The sequence below is a fragment of the Lactuca serriola genome, chromosome 7 (genome assembly GCF_051521515.1).
Source record: "Lactuca serriola cultivar US96UC23 chromosome 7, Lser_US96UC23_V15, whole genome shotgun sequence".
NCBI lineage: Eukaryota > Viridiplantae > Streptophyta > Magnoliopsida > Asterales > Asteraceae > Lactuca > Lactuca serriola.
Genome location: NC_136414.1, coordinates 85264116 through 85287380, shown reverse-complemented (window position 1 = coordinate 85287380; position 23265 = coordinate 85264116). Strand labels below are relative to the sequence as shown.

Genomic DNA, 23265 nt, shown 5'->3' with positions numbered 1-23265 from the left:
TGTTTGAACAACTTTGCTACCCAAAAGTATTTAATTGATTTGAAATAGTTTGTTTGATAACACAGTTTGAAGTATAAGAAATCCCTTGGATTGATAGTTATAAATCACATGTGATTGATTATACAACTATATGGTTTTCTACTTGTATTCCCCCTATAAAAGCATTTAAAATCATTTAAAAGATAAGTTAGGGGTATGAATTCACTTGGTAAGAGTGAATCGGGCAGCGTTTTGTTTCTAGGAAAGATCTTTCTTGAGGTAACTGCGGGCTTCTGGTGATGAAACAAGCTTCACGCGGGCAGCACTTCGACTGGAAAGATGCAAGTTTCTCGGGAACTTCGGGACTTCGGGCTTCCGTCGAAGCTAGTACACGTAACCGGGGCGTCGAGGTAGTCTCGGGATGCTTAACACAAAGTAAAAGTAGAAAGGGAAGTAGGGTTGAGCGGCCTAAACCCAAGACCTTCGGTTTCTATTTATAGGCAGTGATTTCGGAGCTCACGTCGTGAGGTCGATCCTTTCCATCTACTGACTCGACTTCTGACAGCCCGACGTTGGATCCTATCCATCCCTGGCTCACGTCGTGAGTCCTCTAACAGTATGGGGATTCGTGTCACGAACATCAGAAATTCATATCTCGCATACGAGCTTTGATTTTGACGTTCTTTATATCCATGAGTACGTGAGATTATGCTCTACAACTTTCGTTTAGACTCCGTCGGCTAAATTTGACTTTATATTTAATAATCCATTTTTAATAGGTCGGGACTGGAAATGTCCGTTAAAAATCCATAAATTCTTCTTCCGACGTCCGATTCCTTCTGTCTTTTTACCATCGTACTACTATTGTCGAGATTTTCAATTCTCGTTTAGGTTTCTTTGGTTAAAAGTCGCTCGATCTCTATTTCGATTTTTTAGCTGTCTACTATTATATCCAAAACTTAGAAAAATCATGACTTCCTCATATGAAGTCAGATTTGGACGTTCTTTTATGTACATTTATGGTTTAATGATATCTACGACTTTCATTTAGATACCTAAGGCTAAAAAGTATTCTATTGAAATTCCGCGGTTTAAGCGTAATAGTGCTTTACCGGCTAAAATTTTTCAGGTTGTCACATCATCCCCCCGTTAAATGGAATTTCATCCCGAAATTAGCTTTCCTAGTTGTACTCTTGGGGTTGCGCTCCTTTGAATGGCAGGATATCCACTCGTAGACCTGGGCAACTTTGCCCTAATGCTCATGATAGGATTCATAACTGGTCCCTCTATCATGACCTCGTGTATACAAGTCGTATATAAGAAAGATTAGTAAGACGGTCGGATATGCGACTCTTCCCTAGGTCCACTACAAAGCAAGGAACAAGAGATAGGGCAGAAACACACATACAAAATCTGCGTAATCATAATTATATACCACCCTCGCGTATACACTTAATAGTGATAGGTAGGCTATATTCGTCCTTAGCCTCTGAGCTTGAACTTGATCTGTTGGACGAGTGGTAGTTCGGGAAGCTCTGCTGACTATACGGTGGTAAGGTTTCAATGGGCAAGGTACTCCTCGCATGAGTACGTTTGGGGTTTAGAATACGAGGTAGACGATTCGGTGGTTTGGGTCGGGCTGTCGTTACGAATGACGAGGATTTCGTGAATTTGACGATTACGACGATGGAAACATATGCACTTAGTATGGTGAGGACCATGCCAATTGATGACAAATGATGAAAACGGAATCTTTACAAAACAAAAGTTAGGTCGATTTGAAAGAAATGTTTGCTATACGACGGTGTATCCCCAGTGTGTTCGACAATGTACTTTGTGTAAATGTTCTAGTGCTTTCTATTTTCCCCTTGATATTAACATTGCCACAAATCGTACCGCGATGAGCGAGTACTAATAGTGCAAGTTTTTGATAACTAGTGTTGATACTCTATATTATGATCCTCCTCGGTACCTCTATGATCGCCCTGCATATACAAGTTATGTATAATTAAGATGAATAAGACGGTCGACTGAGTGGCTCTGCCCTAAATCCACAACCAAACAAGGAACAAGAATTAAGGCGGAATCACTCACTCTATGTCTGCAAAACCTTAGCTATGCACAACCGTGATGTATATACTAAGCCATCATAGCTTCCATGTACGGATCCTTAGTTCTCTTATGAATGTTGTGACTTGTTTCAGATGAGTGAGTTATTATTATTACTTTTAAATATTTCCCCAAGTTTTAATCTTATATAAATATAAATTAAATTTTAAAGTAATTATTATTACGAAGAGGTACCGCTAGTCGCTGGGGACTCTGGGGTAGTTTCTTGTGCAGTGATCATCAAAATTCTTCCATCCACGCCTGAGTTCTTCGTTATCGGGCAGTCCCTCTTGTAATGCCCTGACTCACCATAGCCATTGCAGGCCTGGTTTACTTTTATTCGGGGGACTTGGGAGATCGGTTGTGTCGGTGCCCTACAGAACCGAGCAGTGTGCCCCTTCCTGTGGCAATTCGAGCATTGCATTTCCCAACATACTCCGGTGTGGTGGTAGTTTCACCCATCACACTTTGGGAGGGTTCCAACATATCGACTGGCAGGTACTGGAGTAGTAGGTGTTGTGGCGGCATATGTAGTAACCATTTGTTACTCCTGCGGGGTTTGCTGTGTTGTTTGCTCCTTCCTCTTTTTCCCCGACTTTCGTTTATAATCCCCTCCCTTTGATGGCTCTGTGTAAATTTTCTAGTGCTTTCTGTTTTCCGCTTGATATATGTATATATATATATATATATATATATATATATATATATATATATATATATATATATATATATATATAACTAAGACTGGATAGATAGTAGACTGGGTGCATCTGCACTAAGCCCACAACCAAACAAGGAAGAGGAAATGAAGCGGAAACCACACACTCTATTGTCTATCGGACCCGATTAATATATACCCCTGATGTATAAACTAAGGAATCATAAAGTTAGCATTATAGGCCCCTTTCTAAGTGAATGTATTAAGACTCGACTGTACTTTTTGTCTTTTATAAGTTTTCCCAAGTTTAAGAAAATCTTTACTAGAAAATTGGTTACATTATTTTATATGGGAGAAGATCACCATATGAATGTAATGACAAAATGAAAGTATTCAGTAATATTGTATAAATAATTACCGAATCACTAACTACCTTAAAACTAGTTTGTTAATTAAGGTTAAAATGTGATGAGGTTGTAACCATACTGATATGACACGTGTTTAACACGACGACCTAAAGGCGCCGAAACTGATGTGACATTTGTCACCAATAGACTTGCAAATCCCACTATAGTTAGCAGCAAGGTGTGGGGTGTCAATCCCGTATAGATCTATACACAAACTCATGCTCTCCCTCCAGGAGACTCTGGTTACAAAACACGGCCTAACAAGTATATTGTTAAGCCGTGAAATAGTGGTTTCACATTATCGTTATCTTGTTCTTGTTATCATATGTTTCTTCTGCTCTAGTATATAGTATGTTCTGAACTGAATCCTGTATGTCTCATTACTATAAATGATGAGAAGTAGTCCTCTAAACTATACCTATTATAGTTTACTAGTAATATTGTTTGAATGACTGCATATGTTTGAACACCTTTGCTACACAAAAGTAATTAATTGATTTGAAATAGTTTGTTTTATAACACAGTTTGAAGTATAAGTAATCCCTTGGTATGATAGTTATAAATCACATGTGATTGATTATACAACTATATGGTTTTCTACTTGTATTCGCCCCATAAAAGCATTTAAAATCATTTACAAGATAAGTTAGGGGTATGAACTCACTTGGTAAGAGTGAATTGGGCAGCGTTTCGTTTCTAGGAAAGATCTTTCTTGAGGTAATTGCAGGCTTCTGTTGAAGAAACCAGCTTCACGCGGGCAGCACTTCGACTGGAAAGACGCAAGTTTCTCGGGAACTTCGGGACTTTGGGCTTCCGTCGGGGCTAGTACACGTAACCGGGGCGTCGAGGTAGTCTTGGGATGCTTAACACAGAGTAAAAGTAGAAAGGGAAGTAGAGTTGAGCGGCCTAAACCAGAGACCTTCCGTTTCTATTTAAAGGCAGTGATTTCGGAGCACATGTCGTGAGCATCGAGTGGCTCACGTCGTGAGGTCAATCCTGTCCATCTACTGACTCGACTTCTCACAGCCCGACGTTGGACCCTATCCATCCCAGGCTCACGTCGTGAGCTTCAGGCTCACGTCGTGAGCTTCAGGCTCACGTCATGAGTCCTCTGACAATATGGGGATACGTGTCCCGAACTTAACAAATTCATATCTCGCATACGAGCTTTGATTTTGACGTTCTTTATATCCATGCGTACGTGAGATTATGCTCTACAATTTTCGTTTAGACTCTGTCGGCTAAATTTGACTTTATACTTAATAATCCAATTTTAATAGGTCGGGACTGGAAATGTCCGTTAAAAATCCATAAGTTCCTCATTTGACGTCCGATTTCGTCTGTCTTTTTACCATCGTACTACTATTGTCGAGATCTTCAATTCCCGTTTAGGTTGCGTCGGTTAAAAGTCGCTTGATCTATATTTTGATTTTTTAGTTGTCTACTATTATATCCAAAACTTAGAAAAATCATAACTTCCTCATATGAAGTCAGATTTGGACATTCTTTTATGTACGTTTGTGGTTTAATGATATCTACGACTTTCAGTTAGATACCTAAGGCTAAAAAGTATTCTATTGAAATTTCGCGGTTTAAGCTTAACAGTGCTTTACCGGCTAAAAAATTTCGGGTTGTCACATCATCCCCCCGTTAGATGGAATTTCATCCTGAAATTAGCTTTCCTAGCTGTACTCTTGGGGTTGCGCTCCTCTGAATGGAAGGATATTGTGAAATCCCCAATTTCACGGCCAGAAAAGACCGATTTGTTTATGCTTTGTTTTTAAAATCAGAGTAATCTTTTAAAAAAACTGTTGCGGAATTTGTTCCCAAAACAAAATATGATAAGAATTTATCAAAGCATTTCTTTAAAGAAATCTATTTTCATTATATAACAAAATCTCGGGATGTCATGTTCCGATACAGACACATAAGCAAAAACAGAACATACATTATTTACACTAAAGATTTTACATCTCCTTTAATCTCTCCGTGAAATAAATCTTCGTATCGATACCTGTGATACAAAGGAAACTGAGTGGGTCAGGCTTGGGAGCCAGGTGAGCATATAGGGTTTTCATCCCACAATGTTATATCGTATAAATATATATAGAACATCCAAAATTATATAATATCACCATATAAAAGCAACTCTTATCCCACCCCATCGATCCTCACAACGCCACGATCTAAACTCTCGTATCTAAACTTTTCCTCTTTATCTGATCCCTACTCACGAATCTAAACTAATCTCTCTACCTGATCCATACTCTCGGACCTAAAACTAACCTCTTGGTCTAATCCATACTCCCGGATCTAAACTAATATCTTGGTCTGATCCATACTCCCGGATCTAAAACTGTGCCCAATCCATACTCCCGGACTAGTAACAATTAACTATGTCTTAATCCATACCCGCGGATTAATAACAAGTTTACATACTGGTCTGATCCATACTCCCGGATCTAAAACTATGCCCAATCCATACTCCCGGACTAGGGACAATTTACTATACCTAAATCCTGTTCTGATCCATACTCCCGAATCTAAATTGTACCCAATCCATACTCCCGGACTAGGGACAATTTACTATACCTAAATCTTGTTCTGATCCATACTCCCGGATCAAAATTGTGCCCGATCCATACTCCCGGACTAGGGACAATTTACTATGTCTTAATCCATACTCTCGGATTAATAATAAGTTTATCTCTTTTCCTATTCCATATTCATGGATCTAAATCCAATCTCTTGATCTAATCCATACTCACGGATCTAAAACTAACCTCTTGCTCTGATCTATACTCACGGATCTCATCTACCCATGTCCTACCCAACATATTCGTAGATACAAAATATATATACCGTTTAACTCATTAAAACCTATATAGTTCACCCATTCCATACTCATGTCAAATACACAAACAATATATAAACACATAGCACGTATTTCATAACAAATACTTAATATTTATGTGTTAGAAGAAAGTAACCACACACTCTCTTGATCAGAAGATGATCGGATAGTACTACGACTTGCAATGGTAGTATTCTTCGGTGAAACTAGGATCACTTCACACACTGGGTTTCTCGCAGGCAGAGCTTCGGCTTGGAATCTCTTTTCTTCTCGGGATCTTCGGGCTTTGGGACTTGTTTCGGGTCTCGGGGTGATACCAGGGCTTCGAGGGGTTAAAATTGCACGTAAAACGATGTAATATGGGAGAAAGATGAGAGAATGAGCAACCAAACTCGGCTGGCCCTTCAAATCTATTTATAGGGAAAAATCTGCCCTTGCCACGTCGTGACACCTTTTTCCACGTTGTGGGCTTGGTCGTCACTGCATGAGTCATCGCAAGTTGCATCTGGGGGACTCCCGAAGGTGTCAGAGGACATGCCACGTCGTGGCACTGCATGTCACGTCGTGGTATCTGACAGTTTTGGGGCTTCGCGCCCCGAACTTCAGAAATTCATAACTTTCGCATACGAACTCCGTTTTAGACGTTCTTTATATCGACGCGTAGATGACATAATGCTCTACAACTCTCATTTAGACTCCATTGGCTACTTTTGAATTTATTTTTAATATATTATAAATATATTACTTATATATTATCTTTAGTAGGCCGGGACAGGAAAACTTCGTTCGAAATTCATAACTCCTTCATCTAAACTCCGTTTTCGTCTGTCTTTTTATCGTTGGACTACTATCAAAGACATCTTCGACTCTCGTTTAGATCACTAAGGATAGATATCTATCTACCTTAAATTCACTATTTACGTCGCGCTGGGTCATGCCGGTTCTGTCGCGAAACTTCGACAGATCATAACTTCTTCGTTATAACTCGGATTTTGGCGTTCTTTATATGCACGGAAACCTTGTGACATATACTACAACTTGGTTAAGATTAATCCTTCTAAATAATCTTCCATCAAAAATTCATTTTTGATGCTTATCTTCTCTAAATTGACTAGCCCGGATCTACGGGCGTTACAATTATCTCTCCCTTAGGATGATTACGTCCCGGAATCATCAATGAAATAGGGATTGCATAATGATTCCACATGTTATCTCTTCATCCTAGGTAATAATTGTAACTTCTATGTTTCCTCGAAAGAGTATTTAACTCTATGGCTTTCTTGACCGCTGATGATGCCCAATTTTGCATCTTCCTGTCGTACTATGCTGTACTTTCAATCATAACTTCCGAGTTACAAAATAAATCCTTATTGAGGACTCATTTTTCTTCTTAGGATAAGTACTTTCCTTTATCTATTGTAATAGACCGATGGGTCGTGTTCTAATGACCTCTCATCGTATGATGCAACGCTTAGACTCAAGTCTCTTAGAGTCAAATTCCATAATGGAATATACCTTCCTTCATATTCTAATGTGATATAATCACATTTTTACATGTAGCATTTTTAGCTACAATCTTCCTTAACAACGAGCACGATGTTATCGATCGCATTGATTTCAATCTTCTGACTTGAGTCAGATGTTACCTCGAACTCGGTTCTCTGAACTACGTAACAAACTCATCGTAGTCGGACTCAACTTGATATGACCACTAGGGTCAGAATATCAGTCATCTTTTTAGTCATTACCGAAACAATGGTAACGCCATAGTTGAATAAAAATGAACTCAATTACAAGCTTCTTGGTAACCTTGTGACTTTCCCTGATCCAAGTGTGAGTCCTGTGCTTCCGGTAGTATATGCATCTACTACCTTTCACACCTACTCATACTCATACCAAGTATTGTCCCGCAGTCGACCAAGTCTCCATAAAAGAAAATCACAAAACAATTTAACACATACGAATGTGTCCAAATAATCATAAACAATTTCCTTAGACTCTACTAGGACTTCTTCATTGCTCAATCTTCAATCATCAACTCGATTTGTGATGGAAATACCAGACGTGAGACAACTTCAAGAATTTCATCAATCGTTCCATCATCCTGCCAATCGAAGGTGTACTTCAGACGTATCGTACTCCTCTAAACATACTGTTATTTCATAAGACATACTCTAAAGGCAGGATACCACTCTTACGATATCTTCTGATAGGTGTCATCCACTATCATAAGCCTTCTTCATTTCCTCCATTTACTCAATTCTCTATGAATCTTCAACATGACCTTTCGTGCACCCAAGCAGACGTTCGGTGTACCAGGAGAGAATTTAGGATAGGAAGCTTTATTTACGATAAACGTATAAATCTCCTTATCACTCCGAAACGTTTACATACTAGTTATAATATTGTCGTCATACGCTTAGAGTCCTATACACATAAGGTTTCCAGATCCGGTCGGCAACAGACCATAGATCTGAACAAATAATAGCATCAATTTAGCTATCACACAAATCAATTAGCACATAAAAGCATTTTAGGCATCATTCCTAAAATAAACTAGTGCTTGTGTCAATTTAGGTGTACTAGCTATCATATTTTAGACACACTCCTCACAATCATTACTTAGCATTCTAAGTTTAAGTCTAGAAATTTCCTACAAATTCCTAGTTCGCTTAAACTAATGCTCTGATATCAACTGTGACATCCCCAATTTCACGGCCAAAAAAGACCAATTTGTTTATGCTTTATTTTTAAAATCAGAGTAATCTTTTAAAAAAAACTGTTGCGGAATTTGTTCCCAAAACAAAATATGATAAGAATTTATCAAAGCATTTCTTTAAAGAAATCTATTTTCATTATATAACAAAATCTCGGGATGTCATGTTCCGATACAGACACATAAGCAAAAACAGAACATACATTATTTACACTAAAGATTTTACATCTCCTTTAATCTCTCCGTGAAATAAATCTTCGTATCGATACCTGTGATACAAAGGAAACTGAGTGGGTCAGGCTTGGGAGCCAGGTGAGCATATAGGGTTTTCATCCCACAATGTTATATCGTATAAATATATATAGAACATCCAAAATTATATAATTTCACCATATAAAAGCAACTCTTATCCCACCCCATCGATCCTCACAATGCCACGATCTAAACTCTCGTATCTAAACTTTTCCTCTTTATCTGATCCCTACTCACGAATCTAAACTAATCTCTCCACCTGATCCATACTCTCGACCTAAAACTAACCTCTTGGTCTAATCCATACTCCCGGATCTAAACTAATCTCTTGGTCTGATCCATACTCCCGGATCTAAAACTGTGCCCAATCCATACTCTCGGACTAGGGATAATTAACTATGTCTTAATCCATACTCCCGGATTAATAACAAGTTTACCAATTGGTCTGATCCATACTCCCGGATCTAAAATTATGCCCAATCCATACTCCCGGACTAGGGACAATTTACTATACCTAAATCCTGTTCTGATCCATACTCCCGGATCTAAACTTTGCCTAATCCATACTGTCGGACAAGGGACAATTTACTATACCTAAATCTTGTTCTGATCCATACTCCCGGATCAAAATTGTGCCCAATCCATACTCCCGGACTAGGGACAATTTACTATGTCTTAATCCATATTCCCGGATTAATAACAAGTTTATCTCTTTTCCTATTCCACATTCTCGAATCTAAATCCAATCTCTTGATCTAATCCATACTCACATATCTAAAACTAACCTCTTGATCTGATCTATACTAACGGATCTAAAACTAACCTCTTAATCTGATCCATACTCACGGATCTCATCTACCCATGTCCTACCCAACATATTCGTAGATACAAAATATATATATCGTTTAACTCATTAAAACCTGTATAGTTCACCCATTCCATACTCATGTCAAATACACAAACAATATATAAACACATAGCACGTATTTCATAACAAATACTTAATATTTATGTGTTAGAAGAAAGTGACCACACACTCACTTCATCAGAAGATGATCGGACAGTACTACGGTTTGCAATGGTAGTATTCTTCGGTGAAACCTGGATCACTTCACTCACTGGGTTTCTCGCAGGCAGAGCTTCGGCTTAGAAACTCTTTTCTTCTCAGGATCTTCGGGCTTCGGGACTTGCTTCGGGTCTCGGGGTGATACCGGGGCTTCGGGGGGTTAAAATTGCACGTAAAACGATGTAATATGGGAGAGAGATGAGAGAATGAGCAACCAAACTCGGCTGGCCCTTCAAATCTATTTATAGGGAAAAATCTGCCCTTGCCACGTCGTGACACCTTTTTCCACATCCTGGGCTTGGTCGTCATCGCAAGTTGCATCTGGGGGACTCCCAGAGGTGTCAGAAGACCTACCACATCGTGGCACTGCTTGCCACGTCGTGGTATCTGACAGTTTTGGGGTTTTGCGCCCCGAACTTCAGAAATTCATAACTTTCGCCTACGAACTCCGTTTTCGACGTTCTTTATATCGACGCGTAGGTGAGATTATGCTCTACAACTCTCGATTAGACTCCATTGGCTAATTTTGTTTTATTTTTAATATATTATAAATATATTACTTATATATTATCTTTAGTAGGCCGAGACAGGAAAATTCTGTTCGAAATTCATAACTCCTTCATCCGAACTCCGTTTTCGTCTGTCTTTTTATTTTTGGAATACTATCGAAGACATCTTCGACTCTCTTTTATATCACTAAGGATAGATATCTATCTACCTTAAATTCAATATTTACGTCGCTGGGTCGTGTCGGTTCTGTCGCGAAACTTCGACAGATCATAGCTTCTTCGTTATAACTCGGATTTTGGCGTTCTTTATATGCACAGAAACCTTGTAACATATACTAAAACTTGGTTAATACTAATCCTTCTAAATAATCTTCCATCAAAAATTCATTTTTGATGTTTATCGTCTCTAAATTGACTAGCCCGGATCTACGGGCGTTACAAATATCCACTCGTAGACCTGGGCAACTTTGCCCTAATGCTCATGATAGGATTCATACCTGGTCCCTCTATCATGACCTCATGTATACAAGTCGTGTATAATAAAGATTAGTAAGACGGTCGGATATGCGACTCTGCCGCAGGTCCACAACCAAGCAAGGAACGAGAGATAGTGTGGAAACACACATACTAAATTTGCGTAATCATAATTATATACCACCCTCGGGTATACACTTAATAGTGAAAGGTAGGCTATATTCGTCCTTAGCCTCTGAGCTTGAACTTGATATGTTGGACGAGTAGTAGTTCGGGAAGCTCTGCTGACTATACGGTGGTAAGGTTTTGGTGGGCAAGGTACTCCTCGCATGAGTACTTTTGGGGTTTAAAATATGAGGTAGAAGATTCGGTGGTCTGGTTCGGGCTTTCGTTACGAATGATGAGGATTTCGTGAATTTGACGGTTACGCCGATGGAAACATATGAACTTAGTATGGTGAGTACCATGCCAATTGATGACAAATGATGAAAACGGAATCTTTACAAAACAAAAGTTAGGTCGATTTGAAAGAAATGTTTGCTATACGACGGTGTATCCCCAGTGTGTTCGACAATGTACTTTGTGTAAATGTTCTAGTGCTTTCTATTTTCCCCTTGATATTACCATTGCCACAAATCGTACCGCGATGAGCGAGTACTAATAGTGCAAGTTTTTGATAACTAGTGTTGATACTCTATATTATGATCCTCCTCAGTACCTCTATGATCGCCCTGCATATACAAGTTATGTATAATTAAGATGAATAAGACGGTCGACTGAGTGGCTCTGCCCTAAATCCACAACCAAACAAGGAACAAGAATTAAGGCGAAATCACTCACTGTATGTCTGCAAAACCTTAGCTATGCACAACCATGATGTATATACTAAGCCATCATAGCTTCCCTGTACGGATCCTTAGTTCTCTTATGAATGTTGTGACTTGTTTCAGATGAGTGAGTTATTATTATTACTTTTAAATATTTCCCCAAGTTTTAATCTTATATAAATATAAATTAAATTTTAAATCAATTATTATTACGTAGACATATCGCTGGTCGCTGGGGACTCTGGGGTAGTTTCTTGTGCAGTGATCATCAAAATTCTTCCATCCACGCCTGAGTTCTTCGTTATCGGGCAGTCCCTCTTGTAATGCCCTGACTCACCATAGCCATTGCAGAACTGGTTTACTTCTATTCGGGGGACTTGGGAGATCGGTTGTGTCGGTGCCTTACAGAACCGAGCAGTGTGCCCCTTCTTGTGGCAATTCGAGCATTGCATTTCCCGACATACTTCGGTGTGGTGGTAGTTACACCCATCACACTTTGGGAGGGTTCCAACATATCGACTGGCTAGTGCTGGAGTAGTAGGTGTTGTGGCGGCGTATGTAGTAACCATTTGTTACTCCTGCGGGGTCTCCTGTGTTGTTTGCTCCTTCCTCTTTTCCCCAACTTTCGTTTATAATCCCCTCCCTTTGATGGCTCTGTGTAAATGTTCTAGTGCTTTCTGTTTTCCCCTTGATATATATATATATATATATATATATATATATATATATATATATATATATATATATATATATATAACTAAGATTGGATAGATAGTAGACTGGGTGCATCTGCACTAAGCCCACAACAAGGAACAAGAAATGAAGCGGAAACCACACACTCTATTGTCTATCTGACCTGATTAATATATACCACTGATGTATAAACTAAGGAACCATAAAGTTAGCATTATAGGCCCATTTCTAAGTGAATGTATTAAGACTCAACTGTACTGTTTGTCTTTTATAAGTTTTCCCAAGTTTAAGACAATCTTTACTAGAAAATAGTTTACATTACTTTATATGGGAGAAGATCACCATATGAATGTAATGAAAAAATGAAAGCATTCAGTAATATTGTATAAATAATTACCGATCACTAACTACCTTAAAACTAGTTTGTTAATTAGGGTTAAATTGTGATGAGGTTGTAACCATATTGATATGGCACGTGTTTAACACGACGACCTAAAGGCGCCGAAACTGATGTGACATTTGTCACCAATAGACTTGCAAATCCCACTTTAGTTAGCAGCAAGGTGTGGGGTGTCAATCCCGTATAGATCTATACACAAACTCATGCTCTCTCTCCAGGAGACTCTAGTTACAAAACGCGACCTAACAAGTATATTGTTAAGCCGTGAAATAGTGGTTTCACATTATCGTTATCTTGTTCTTGTTATCATATGTTCCTTCTGTTCTAGTGTATAGTATGTTCTGAACTGGCTCATGTATGAACTGACTCCTGTATGTCTCATTACTATAAATGATGAGGAGTAGTCCTCTAAACTATACCTATTATAGTTTACTAGTAATGTTGTTTGAATGACTGCGTATGTCTAAACACCTTTGCTACACAAAAGTATTTAATTGATTTGAAATAGTTTTTTTTATAACAGAGTTTGAAGTATAAGAAATCTCTTGGTTTGATAGTTATAAATCACATGTGATTGGTTATACAGTTATATAGTTTTCTACTTGTATTCCCCCCCTCCCCCTTCCCCCCATAAAAGCATTTAAAATCATTTAAAATATAAGTTAGGGGTATGAACTCACTTTGTATGAGTGAATCGGGCAACGTTTTGTTTCTAGGAAAGATCTTTCTTGATGTAACCGTAGGCTTCTAGTAAAGAAACAAGCTTCACGTGCGCAGGACTTCGACTGGAAAGACGCAAGTTTCTCGGGAACTTCGGGACTTCGGGCTTTCGTCAGGGCTTGGACACGTAACCGGGTCGTCAGTGTAGTCTCGGGATGCTTAACACAGAGTAAAAGTAGAAAGGGAAGTAGAGTTGAGCAGCCTAAACCCGAGACATTCGATTTATATTTATAGGGAGTGATTTTGGAGCTCACGTCGTGAGCATGGAGTGGCTCACGTAGTGAGGTCGATCCTATCCATCTGCTGACTCGACTGACAGCCTGACGTTGGACCTTATCCATCCCTGGCTCACGTCGTGAGCTTCAGGCTCACGTCGTGAGTCCTCTGACAGTATGGGGATTCGTGTCCCGAACTTCAGAAATTAATATCTCTCGCATACGAGCTATAATTTTGACATTCTTTATATCCATGCGTAGGTGAGATTATGCTCTACAACTTTCGTTTAGACTCTGTCGGCTAAATTTTACTTTATATTTATTAATCCATTTGTAACAGGTCAGGACTGGAAAAGTCCGTTAAAAATCCTTAACTTCTTCATCCGACGTCCGATTTCGTCTGTCTTTTTACCATCGTACTACTATTGTCGAGATCTTCAATTCTCGTTTAGGTTGCGTCGGTTAAAAGTCGCTCGATCTCTATTTTGAGATTTTAGTTGTCTAGTGTTATGTCCGAAACTTAGAAAAATCATAACTTCCTCATACGAAGTCAGATTTGGACGTTCTTTTTATGTACGTTTACAGTTTAATGATATCTACGACTTTCATTTCGATACCTAAGGCTAAAAAGTATTCTACTGAAATTTCGCGGTTTATTCTTAACAGTGCTTTACTGGCAAAAAAGTTTTGGGTTGTCACATTGTGCTTTCTTATGTCCGTTTTCATTGAGATCACAATATTTTATTAAGTGCGGACCGCTACAATTAGCACATCCGACTTGTATGGATTAAATCATATGATTTATCTTATTTATGATTTAGTTTATGTTGTTGAGCTTCGCGTTTATAGCTGCCAAACCATCAGAACTTTTTCCATTTGATCTCCCTTTTAATATTTCATCATTTGGATTATGCCATCCGTGTGAATTTGGGCGAGATCTTTAATTATTGCTTTTCTGGTAGCGATATTTTTCTTTGTAAGCAGCCCTTGAGATTCCACCAACTGTCTTGTGCAAACATTGATCCGATTATATAAAGTTTGGACATATTGGTTTCCATTGACATCAAGTTGCGGAAAATTTTGAAGTAGTGTCTTATATTGGAAGTTGCTAATCATCGAATTTAACTTTGCTATCTATGATGGAGGATTGAATTACTGAATGTACTTCCCTTTAAGGGTTTCCCAAGTTGTTATCGAATCGAGTATTAATGATTTTTCCCAAATATTTGTTGCATCTTTGAATGTAATTGGAAGTACATGTAGCATGACCGTGTCTTTAGTTACCCCGATATGTTGAAGTAACATGCAATCTCTAATACTCTGTCAATGTACATATACACGTCCTCATGATATTGTCCACAAAAAGGTGTTGATTTAGCATATTAAGAAACTATTCCTGGAGCTCAAACTTGGATTCTTCCGGGATTGCCAGACACACTAGACTTGAGTTGGTTCCCTCTCTAGTATGGATTATTTACTCTTCAAGTGTAAGGTTGGTTATGTCGTCATGATGTACTCGTAATCGTTATCGGAATCAGTTTCAACTTCTTTGTTTTGTTTTTGCTAAATTCTTGCTCGGATCTTTTATGGATTGGCTCTGATGTGGAATTTGGGTTATGAACTAACTGAAACAAACATAAACTAAAAAAATACATGCAAAAAGCAACAAAAACAAAAAATAAAAATATATGGAAATACATTGAGGTCGTGTTGTGAGCAACTGGGGTTCGTCGTGCAAAGACTCGAATTTCAGAAAAAATAAAATCTAAACAAAAAATAACTTTCTACAAAGTAAAACCTACGAAAAAGATCGAATAACTAAAGGCTATATAATCTAAACAAATTAAACTATTCCCCGACAATGACACCAAAAATTGATGTATATATATATATATATATATATATATATATATATATATATATATATATATATATATATATATATATATATATGTTATTAGGTTTCAAATTAATAAATCCTTATTTAACTCAACCACACAGTTACACACTAATAGGTAGTGGACTTGATCGTGTAACAATATATTTTTGATAAGCAATGTTGTCGAACTCAAAGAGACTGGGTATGATTTAGTTTACGTAATAAAGCAAATAATTAAAATAGTAACATATAGGAAAATGGGGTGTTTAAGTAATTTATACTTGATTTATAATCAAACTAAAGCAAACAATCGCAAATAATTTGATTCAAACAATCAATTTAAAGTACTTCAACTTAGATTTCAAATCCTCCTATTTTCCTATGGTTGATTTATTAGACTACAATGGATTTAACAAGTTGATTATCGATTATTATAATGACTAATTATCTTGATCCGATGAACAAATACTAATAATTATAAAGCAACTAACACAATAATCATGCAATTAGTTAACTGAATAACCAATTAAATACTCGAATTATGAATGAATTAATCTAATGGTTTCTTACCCATGGTTATGACAATAATCTAATTATATCATAGTTATTTAATACTTTCTTACATACTCAAGTTATAAATTTTATCATTTAACCTTAGGAGTTGCTCCATTGCTAGCCCTAATAGTTTATAGTCATAAACTAAGTTAGGTACAAGTTAATATAACCGGATTCGTCATCTAAACTATATTAAACTCGGTTGAACGTAATAAAAATCAAACTTTAATATATCGTAAACGATCAATCATATATAATAAATAATTAAACTTTATACATACATCTAACAAATAAAACCGTAGTATTTAGGGACCATCTACATATAAGCGGAAGTAAAAGGGTTTTAACCCATAATAGTAGCTAGAAAATAGGGAAAAATCATTGAAGTATTGCTAAACATGGTATCTAAACAAACCAAATGATTAAACAACATTTGCACGATTTGATCTTCAAAACAATGTTTCAATTTGTAGCCTTCAAATCAACCCAAAAGGGTTATTGGACAAATATTTTTCATAAAATACCTCTGTTATGAGTTGGATATTTGTTTGCACGCCGAATAAGGTTGTAAAATCACGTATTTGTAGAGTTTAGGAAGTCATGGCACTAATCTTCAAAAGTTACGCCGTTAAGCGTTATCTTCCCCGATGGTTCTCAATTTTTTATGTTTGCTTGTGACGCTTACTCTAGTCTTTGTGGCACTAACCCCATATTTTATCGCATAATTTATTTTGATCCTTATCATCTCTAAATTTAAACTATATTTATCAATATTAAGCATATTAAGTATCAATTATCTTTAAATACAACATTGTAGAATCAATATATTAAGATAAATACCCTAAATTTATAACTAATTTAGGCTATATCACTAATATTCTCTCTTGTCAATTACTGCTTAAATATGTTGCATGTAACCCAAAAGTACTTTGGTATTAATAGTAATATTATCAGTTGTTGGGATTGTAACACTATTTCCAGCATGTTGTTATTATAGATTAAATTGATAGTAAACAAAAGTACATATTATGGTTTAAAAGTTAAGTATATTTTTATAATTATAAAACAAAGTACATTACTATAATAAACTGAAGCACATTGCTATGATGTTCTTATAATAAACTAAAGTACATTGCTATTGTGGTTTAAAATTTGAATACATTGCTATAATAAACTAAAGTGCGTTGCTATTATGGTTTAAAACTTAAATACGTTGTAATAGTTAACTAAAGTACATAGTTGTTATGGTTTAAGAATTGAATTGTCTTACCATTTTGTAGGTTATAAGGTTACGTGAGGAAGTTTCTACCATGTGACAAGTATAAGAGAAAATGCAAGAATAATTGACGCTTTTGTTCCTAGAATATGTCTGGTAATCCACTCGTTGATCAACCCGATAATCCACCCGTTAATCAACCTGGAAACCCACCCAAAGATTCTTAGTTTTTTCTATGAGAGAATTATAATTTCTTAGTTTTTGACAAGTTTGTAGAACTCGTTACTCAATACCTGGTCAGCCGACTACTAAGTACTCGGGAGTACTCGGATTCGGTAATTCATGTAGAAATATTTTTAAGGAAATTATATATGTTAAAATTATAAGTTGATTGAAATATATAACAAAATTAGATACATGTAAATACGCAAAAACTAAAAAAACACAACGGTCGCACTTCGTGAATAATTATTGAAATTTTAACATATATATGTAGTAATAATCACATGTGTGTGTTAAATAATAAATCATTAAGTATATTATACATATTAATCACCGAGTTGACCGAGTTTTACAACATTGCTTGCTTCAGTAAAGGGCCGATCGTGGAGTATTCAGATTCTGTAACTCACCTCGGTAAGGGGACGATTAGGGAGTACTCGGTCGAGTACCCGACCGAGTAATCGGCCAACTCAGTGAGTTTTACAACATTGGCTTCTAGTATGGAATAATTATGTCAACACTCGGTAATGTTTGATTAGGTTTGTAAGGGATGCTTTTGTGTATTTTGACACTTTTATGGTGATGTTAGTTAGGTTTTTCTTTGAATATGATTATTATTAACTTTTAGTATTTGATTTCTGCATATCGACCAAGAAAATGATTTTTTTAATATTTTATAGTTTTTTATTAAATAAATTCAAATAACTGTTTAGTGACGAAAATTCTACCGGTAAAAGGTTTCGCCAACAATATGTCTGTAACCTAGTCAAACAAAGTCAAAATAGGTCCACTACTAATTTGTAGGTGATCCGTTGGTAAAATGGTATGTCGTTAACTTTGTCAAACAACAGCATTTATGTATTCTGTCACGAAATAAAGTCGTCGTTATTACGTCGGTTTATTAGACTACTCGGTACGGGGTCGTGGGGCGTTTTTGCCTACGTGGAGGCTCCTTAACGTCGTTGCTACGACTGTAACACCGCCCCCGCCTCAAGTTATCAGATGTGGCGTTATGAAATATGGTAACAAGAACGAAGGGCAACACCCAATCAGATTATTTCTTCCTTTTATTCTCTATCCTCTTAACAACGCCAAGTTATAACATGGGAACACCCCCCCCCCCCCCCACTTCATCTCCCTAATAAATAAAAAACATTTTGTCACTTGTCAATTTCTTATGCATTTGGACACATGTAATTTTGTGGTTAATTCTTAGAAATTAATTTCCACATGTCATTTTGTGATAATTTTTTATTTTCTTAATTAACTATCTAATTTTTAGGTTATAGCAAGTAATTAATGTGTCATTAATTTGTTTCCTTATATTTTCAAATTTTAATATGTTTCCTTCAATATATATAATTTAAAATTGACATGTTTATTTTAAAGTTTATTGTCATTTTAGGCAAAATGGTCTATATAAAAAAAATCGAAAACTTTGTTGCTTTTTGTTGACAAACTAAAAAAAATGTTATATGGTAAAAATATAATTATTTTTTTTATAGTTTGTTTTATTAATATAAATTGAATTATTTATTCATCATTTTGTTTGTATATATATTTTGAAATTTTATTTTAAAAAATACTTAATGTTTACACTTTGATATTTAATGTTTTCTTTAAAAAAATATTTAAAGTTTATATCTTCCTATATAATTTTTTTAATCAACTAGTGTAATATACAGGTTTCAGACTTAATGTTATAACAGATTAAAATATATTAAAATATGAGGTGGTAATATTTGGCATCATAACCCCCATTGCCCACACCTGCCAATAGTATTAGCCACACATTTGGTTGTTGTTATTCCATCAATAAAAATTACACATGAGCTAAAACCTGACGTCTTAGAGCCCATCGGAAATCCGTAGTAAAAATCATCCCCTGCGGATTATCCGGTCGGAATGGCCTGCGTTTCTAGTGATGAGGATAATTGATTTCTAGAAATTAGCCTAACAGCTCAAATTTTGCATAAAACTGTGAAAATGGAAAATTTTAAATATATATTGCGTTGGTATTCTCTTCACAAACCCTGCTCATCTTTTTGGTATAAAAAATACGATTCTTTGCAACAGAGATAATTACATCATGAAACACCAATCATTATGATTCAACAAATTGATCGTTGGCGCCTGGAAGATACATATATGCATATATGTCCGTCTCTCCAGTGGCTACCACCAAACGTTATTCCTCTTTCTTTTATGTGAATTAAAAGGGTCGGCTAAGAATCTTAATGTAAAACAACTTGTTTGATTACCACTAAAACTATGAAAAAATACTACTTGTGAGATTATTATATGCTCTTCTTTGTTTTTTTCCCTTCATTCGATCACATATAATCCTCCGCAAGCTAGCTAGCATCCCAAGTTTGCCTTAATCAATACAAACGTCCAAGGATAATGCACAAATCACGTAGCTCTACATATAACTCAAATTCATTAGCACACATTTCTTTGTAACTCAATAGATATGGACATGTTCTATGGCTCTCTTCTGTCTCTCTTTGTAATCTTCGTCTCTTTTTCACTTCACTTCCTCTTCCACAAAAAAAATCCGACAACCACCCTCCATCCACCTGGCAGATCCGGGTGGCCATTTCTTGGGGAGACCTTGGAGTTTCTTTCCACTGGTTGGAATGGTCACCCTGAAAAATTTGTATTTGATCGTATGACCAAATACTCATCTAATATCTTCAAAACTTCATTGTTAGGATCCGATGCTGCTGTTTTTTGTAGTCCCGCAGGAAACAAGTTTTTGTTTTCAAACGAATACAAACTTGTACGGATGTGGGTGCCGGATTCTATCAACAAGTTGTTCCCTTCTAAATCAAGTCCAGCAGATGAAGCCATGAAGATGAGGAAAGCTTTTCCAAGTTTCTTGAAACCAGAAGCTTTACAAAGATACATTGGTGTAATGGATGATGTCACTGGAAAACACTTTTCATCTTCATGGGAAAACCATGACGTTGTCACTGTCTACCCTCTCATCAAACACTTCGCATTTGACATTGCCTCTCGGTTGTTTATTAGCGTAGAAAGCCCTGAGCATATTGCAAGATTTGCAGCGCCTTTTGATAGGTTAGTTTCTGGGATTTTTTCTATTCCAATAGATTTTCCAGGAACACAATTTAACAAAGCGATTAAAGCTTCAAAGCATATAAGGAAGGAGCTCGTTGAAATAATCAAGAAAAGAAAGAGTGATTTGGAAGAGGGGAAGGCTTCTCCTAAACAAGATGTATTGTCGCATATGCTTGTGACAAATGGTGATGATGAGGATGCTATGACAGATTCAGATATTGCTAATAAGTTGATAGCTTTGTTGCTTGGTGGACATGATACTATTGCTAGTACATGCACTTCCATTGTTAGATATCTTGCTGAGCTTCCAAAGATTTATGAAGGAGTTTACAAAGGTAATTAATTATTTGCCAATACCCTTTTAAATATGTTAATCTCCAAAAACGTTATTTTATGATGGATATTTAAATCTAATAAAATGTATACAAATGGAAGTTGCAAATCTCATCAGTTTTTTATTCCTATGATTTTTTATTTTTGTTATTTTTTTGTTTAGAACAAATGGAAGTTGCAAAGTCAAAAGGCCCAGGTGAACTATTAAACTGGGAAGACATACAGAAGATGAAATATTCATGGAGTGTAGCATGTGAAGTCTTGAGGCTTTCCCCTCCTTTTCAAGGAACTTTCAGAGAAGCACTTACTGATTTCACCTTTAATGGTTTTTCCATTCCAAAGGGCTGGAAGGTATCATCTTCATTTACTATTGTTAGATATGTGGACATCTTGAACTTTTTATTTTTTTCAATGAAAACCCTTATATGGAGAGAGATGATATACTCGAACATATATTCAAGCAGATTGAAACATGTCTAATTAACAAATATGGGACACCAACACCTACCATAAGACCGAGACTTGATGAAATTAAAGTAGATGTGTTTTGGTCCTAAAAGTGCTAGACCTCGACTTTAATATTTGTTACAAATGTAGAGTCCTTGATTTTGAACGATCCAAAAAAAGTCCAAAGAGAAAAGAAGATACTCATGGCATATGGAACATGTCTAGCTGACATGGGACATCAACAATTTCACTGCCAAAATTATAAATTTGAAATCAAGTTAATTTAGTGCTTTTTATAGATAAACGCATGGTAATGTATAACATTTTATGCAATATTGATCTCTAAGTTTCAACGATGTTACATTTTAGATATACTGGAGCACAAATGGAGTACATAGAAACCCTGAATACTTTTCGGAGCCCCTTAAATTTGATCCCACAAGATTCGAGGGAGATGGACCAGCTCCATACACATACGTGCCATTTGGAGGGGGAGCTAGGATGTGTCCAGGCAAAGAGTTTTCTCGATTGGAGATACTTGTTTTCATGCATCACATCGTGAAGAGGTTTCGATGGAAAAAAATCATTCCTGATGAAAAGATCATCGTCGATCCTATGCCTGTTCCTGCCAAAGGGCTTCCTGTTCGTCTTTACCCACACAAAACCTAGACTGTATCCTCAGGTTACTTGATAAAAAAAATATCATCTCAACATTTTATATATAAATAATTTGAATTGGTTGTTTAAATCGCTTGATTATATTTCAGATCAAATAATCATGAGTAACTGTTGATATGTAGTTAGTTGTTTATATCGCTATAGAAAGACAAATTAGATAACTAGATGAAGCTACTCAAGTCCTTCAATTCCAATGTTAATTCTCCTTGTTTTTTTCGTAAAAGAAATATTATTATAACAACCATGTGATATTATGCATGTTTATTATAAGATAACATGATCCATGTTTATCTTAATCTTTGTGCTTGCATGGCAATTATATGTGAATACATGGGAAGATAGAGGGTACTGTAACATGAAATAAATTGAGATAATTTGTGAATTTGTCTACTCAACTCCAAACACACAAAATTTAGTACAATCATAGGCGGATCTGTTAGTGTCCCAGGGTGGACATGTTAGACTACTCGATTTCGTCTCACAAAGTAAAAATTCTGATATTTTTTATGGTATTACACCGTAACTACTACAAAAATGGTGCAACTAGTATGGATCCAACCAATGTTATCAAAATCACGATTTTGATATCAATCCCAACCTTATATAACCGTTTTTAGGGACGATCGTAATATCAAAGGTAAAGTCGTAAGATCGAAAGCAATTCGATCCCACCTACAAAGACAAAAGAAAAATGGAAAGAATAGGGAGAAATAACATATGCGATCAGATGTTATGTAAAATAGGCGTAGAGTAACATATCTCTATCCTTTGTTGTATGTTGTATACAATATCATATGAGTATCTGGCTTCAGGAAGATGAGTTTAGGGAGTGATACACTACTAGAAAACAAAGAGTTTTGCTACAGAAAAATAGTTACGGAAAATTTTCGTAGGTAATACCCTACACAATACCTATGGAATGGAATGCCTTAATTTAGTAACGGAATAGCCACAAAAAATAGCTACGTAATAGCT

The 23265-nt window shown here is 36.3% G+C and overlaps 1 protein-coding gene across 1 annotated transcript; it reads left to right on the top strand.

The window, feature by feature from the left end:
* The first annotated feature begins 20224 nt into the window (after nt 1-20224).
* LOC145061908 (beta-amyrin 28-monooxygenase-like) lies at nt 20225-22281 on the top strand. The gene is made up of 3 exons (XM_079009496.1): nt 20225-21167; nt 21329-21516; nt 21982-22281. The coding sequence occupies exons 1-3, from the start codon at nt 20225-20227 to the stop codon at nt 22279-22281; spliced, it is 1431 nt and encodes a 476-aa protein (XP_078865622.1).
* Nucleotides 22282-23265: the final 984 nt, after the last annotated feature.

Excerpts from the sequence above, each read along its gene's own strand:
- LOC145061908 (XM_079009496.1), top strand. The coding sequence starts at position 20,225 with ATGGACATGTTCTATGGCTCTCTTCTGTCTCTCTTTGTAATCTTCGTC. Across the intron at positions 21,168-21,328 it reads TTATGAAGGAGTTTACAAAG|AACAAATGGAAGTTGCAAAG; the intron begins GTAATTAATTAT and ends TTTTTTGTTTAG. Across the intron at positions 21,517-21,981 it reads CCATTCCAAAGGGCTGGAAG|ATATACTGGAGCACAAATGG; the intron begins GTATCATCTTCA and ends GTTACATTTTAG.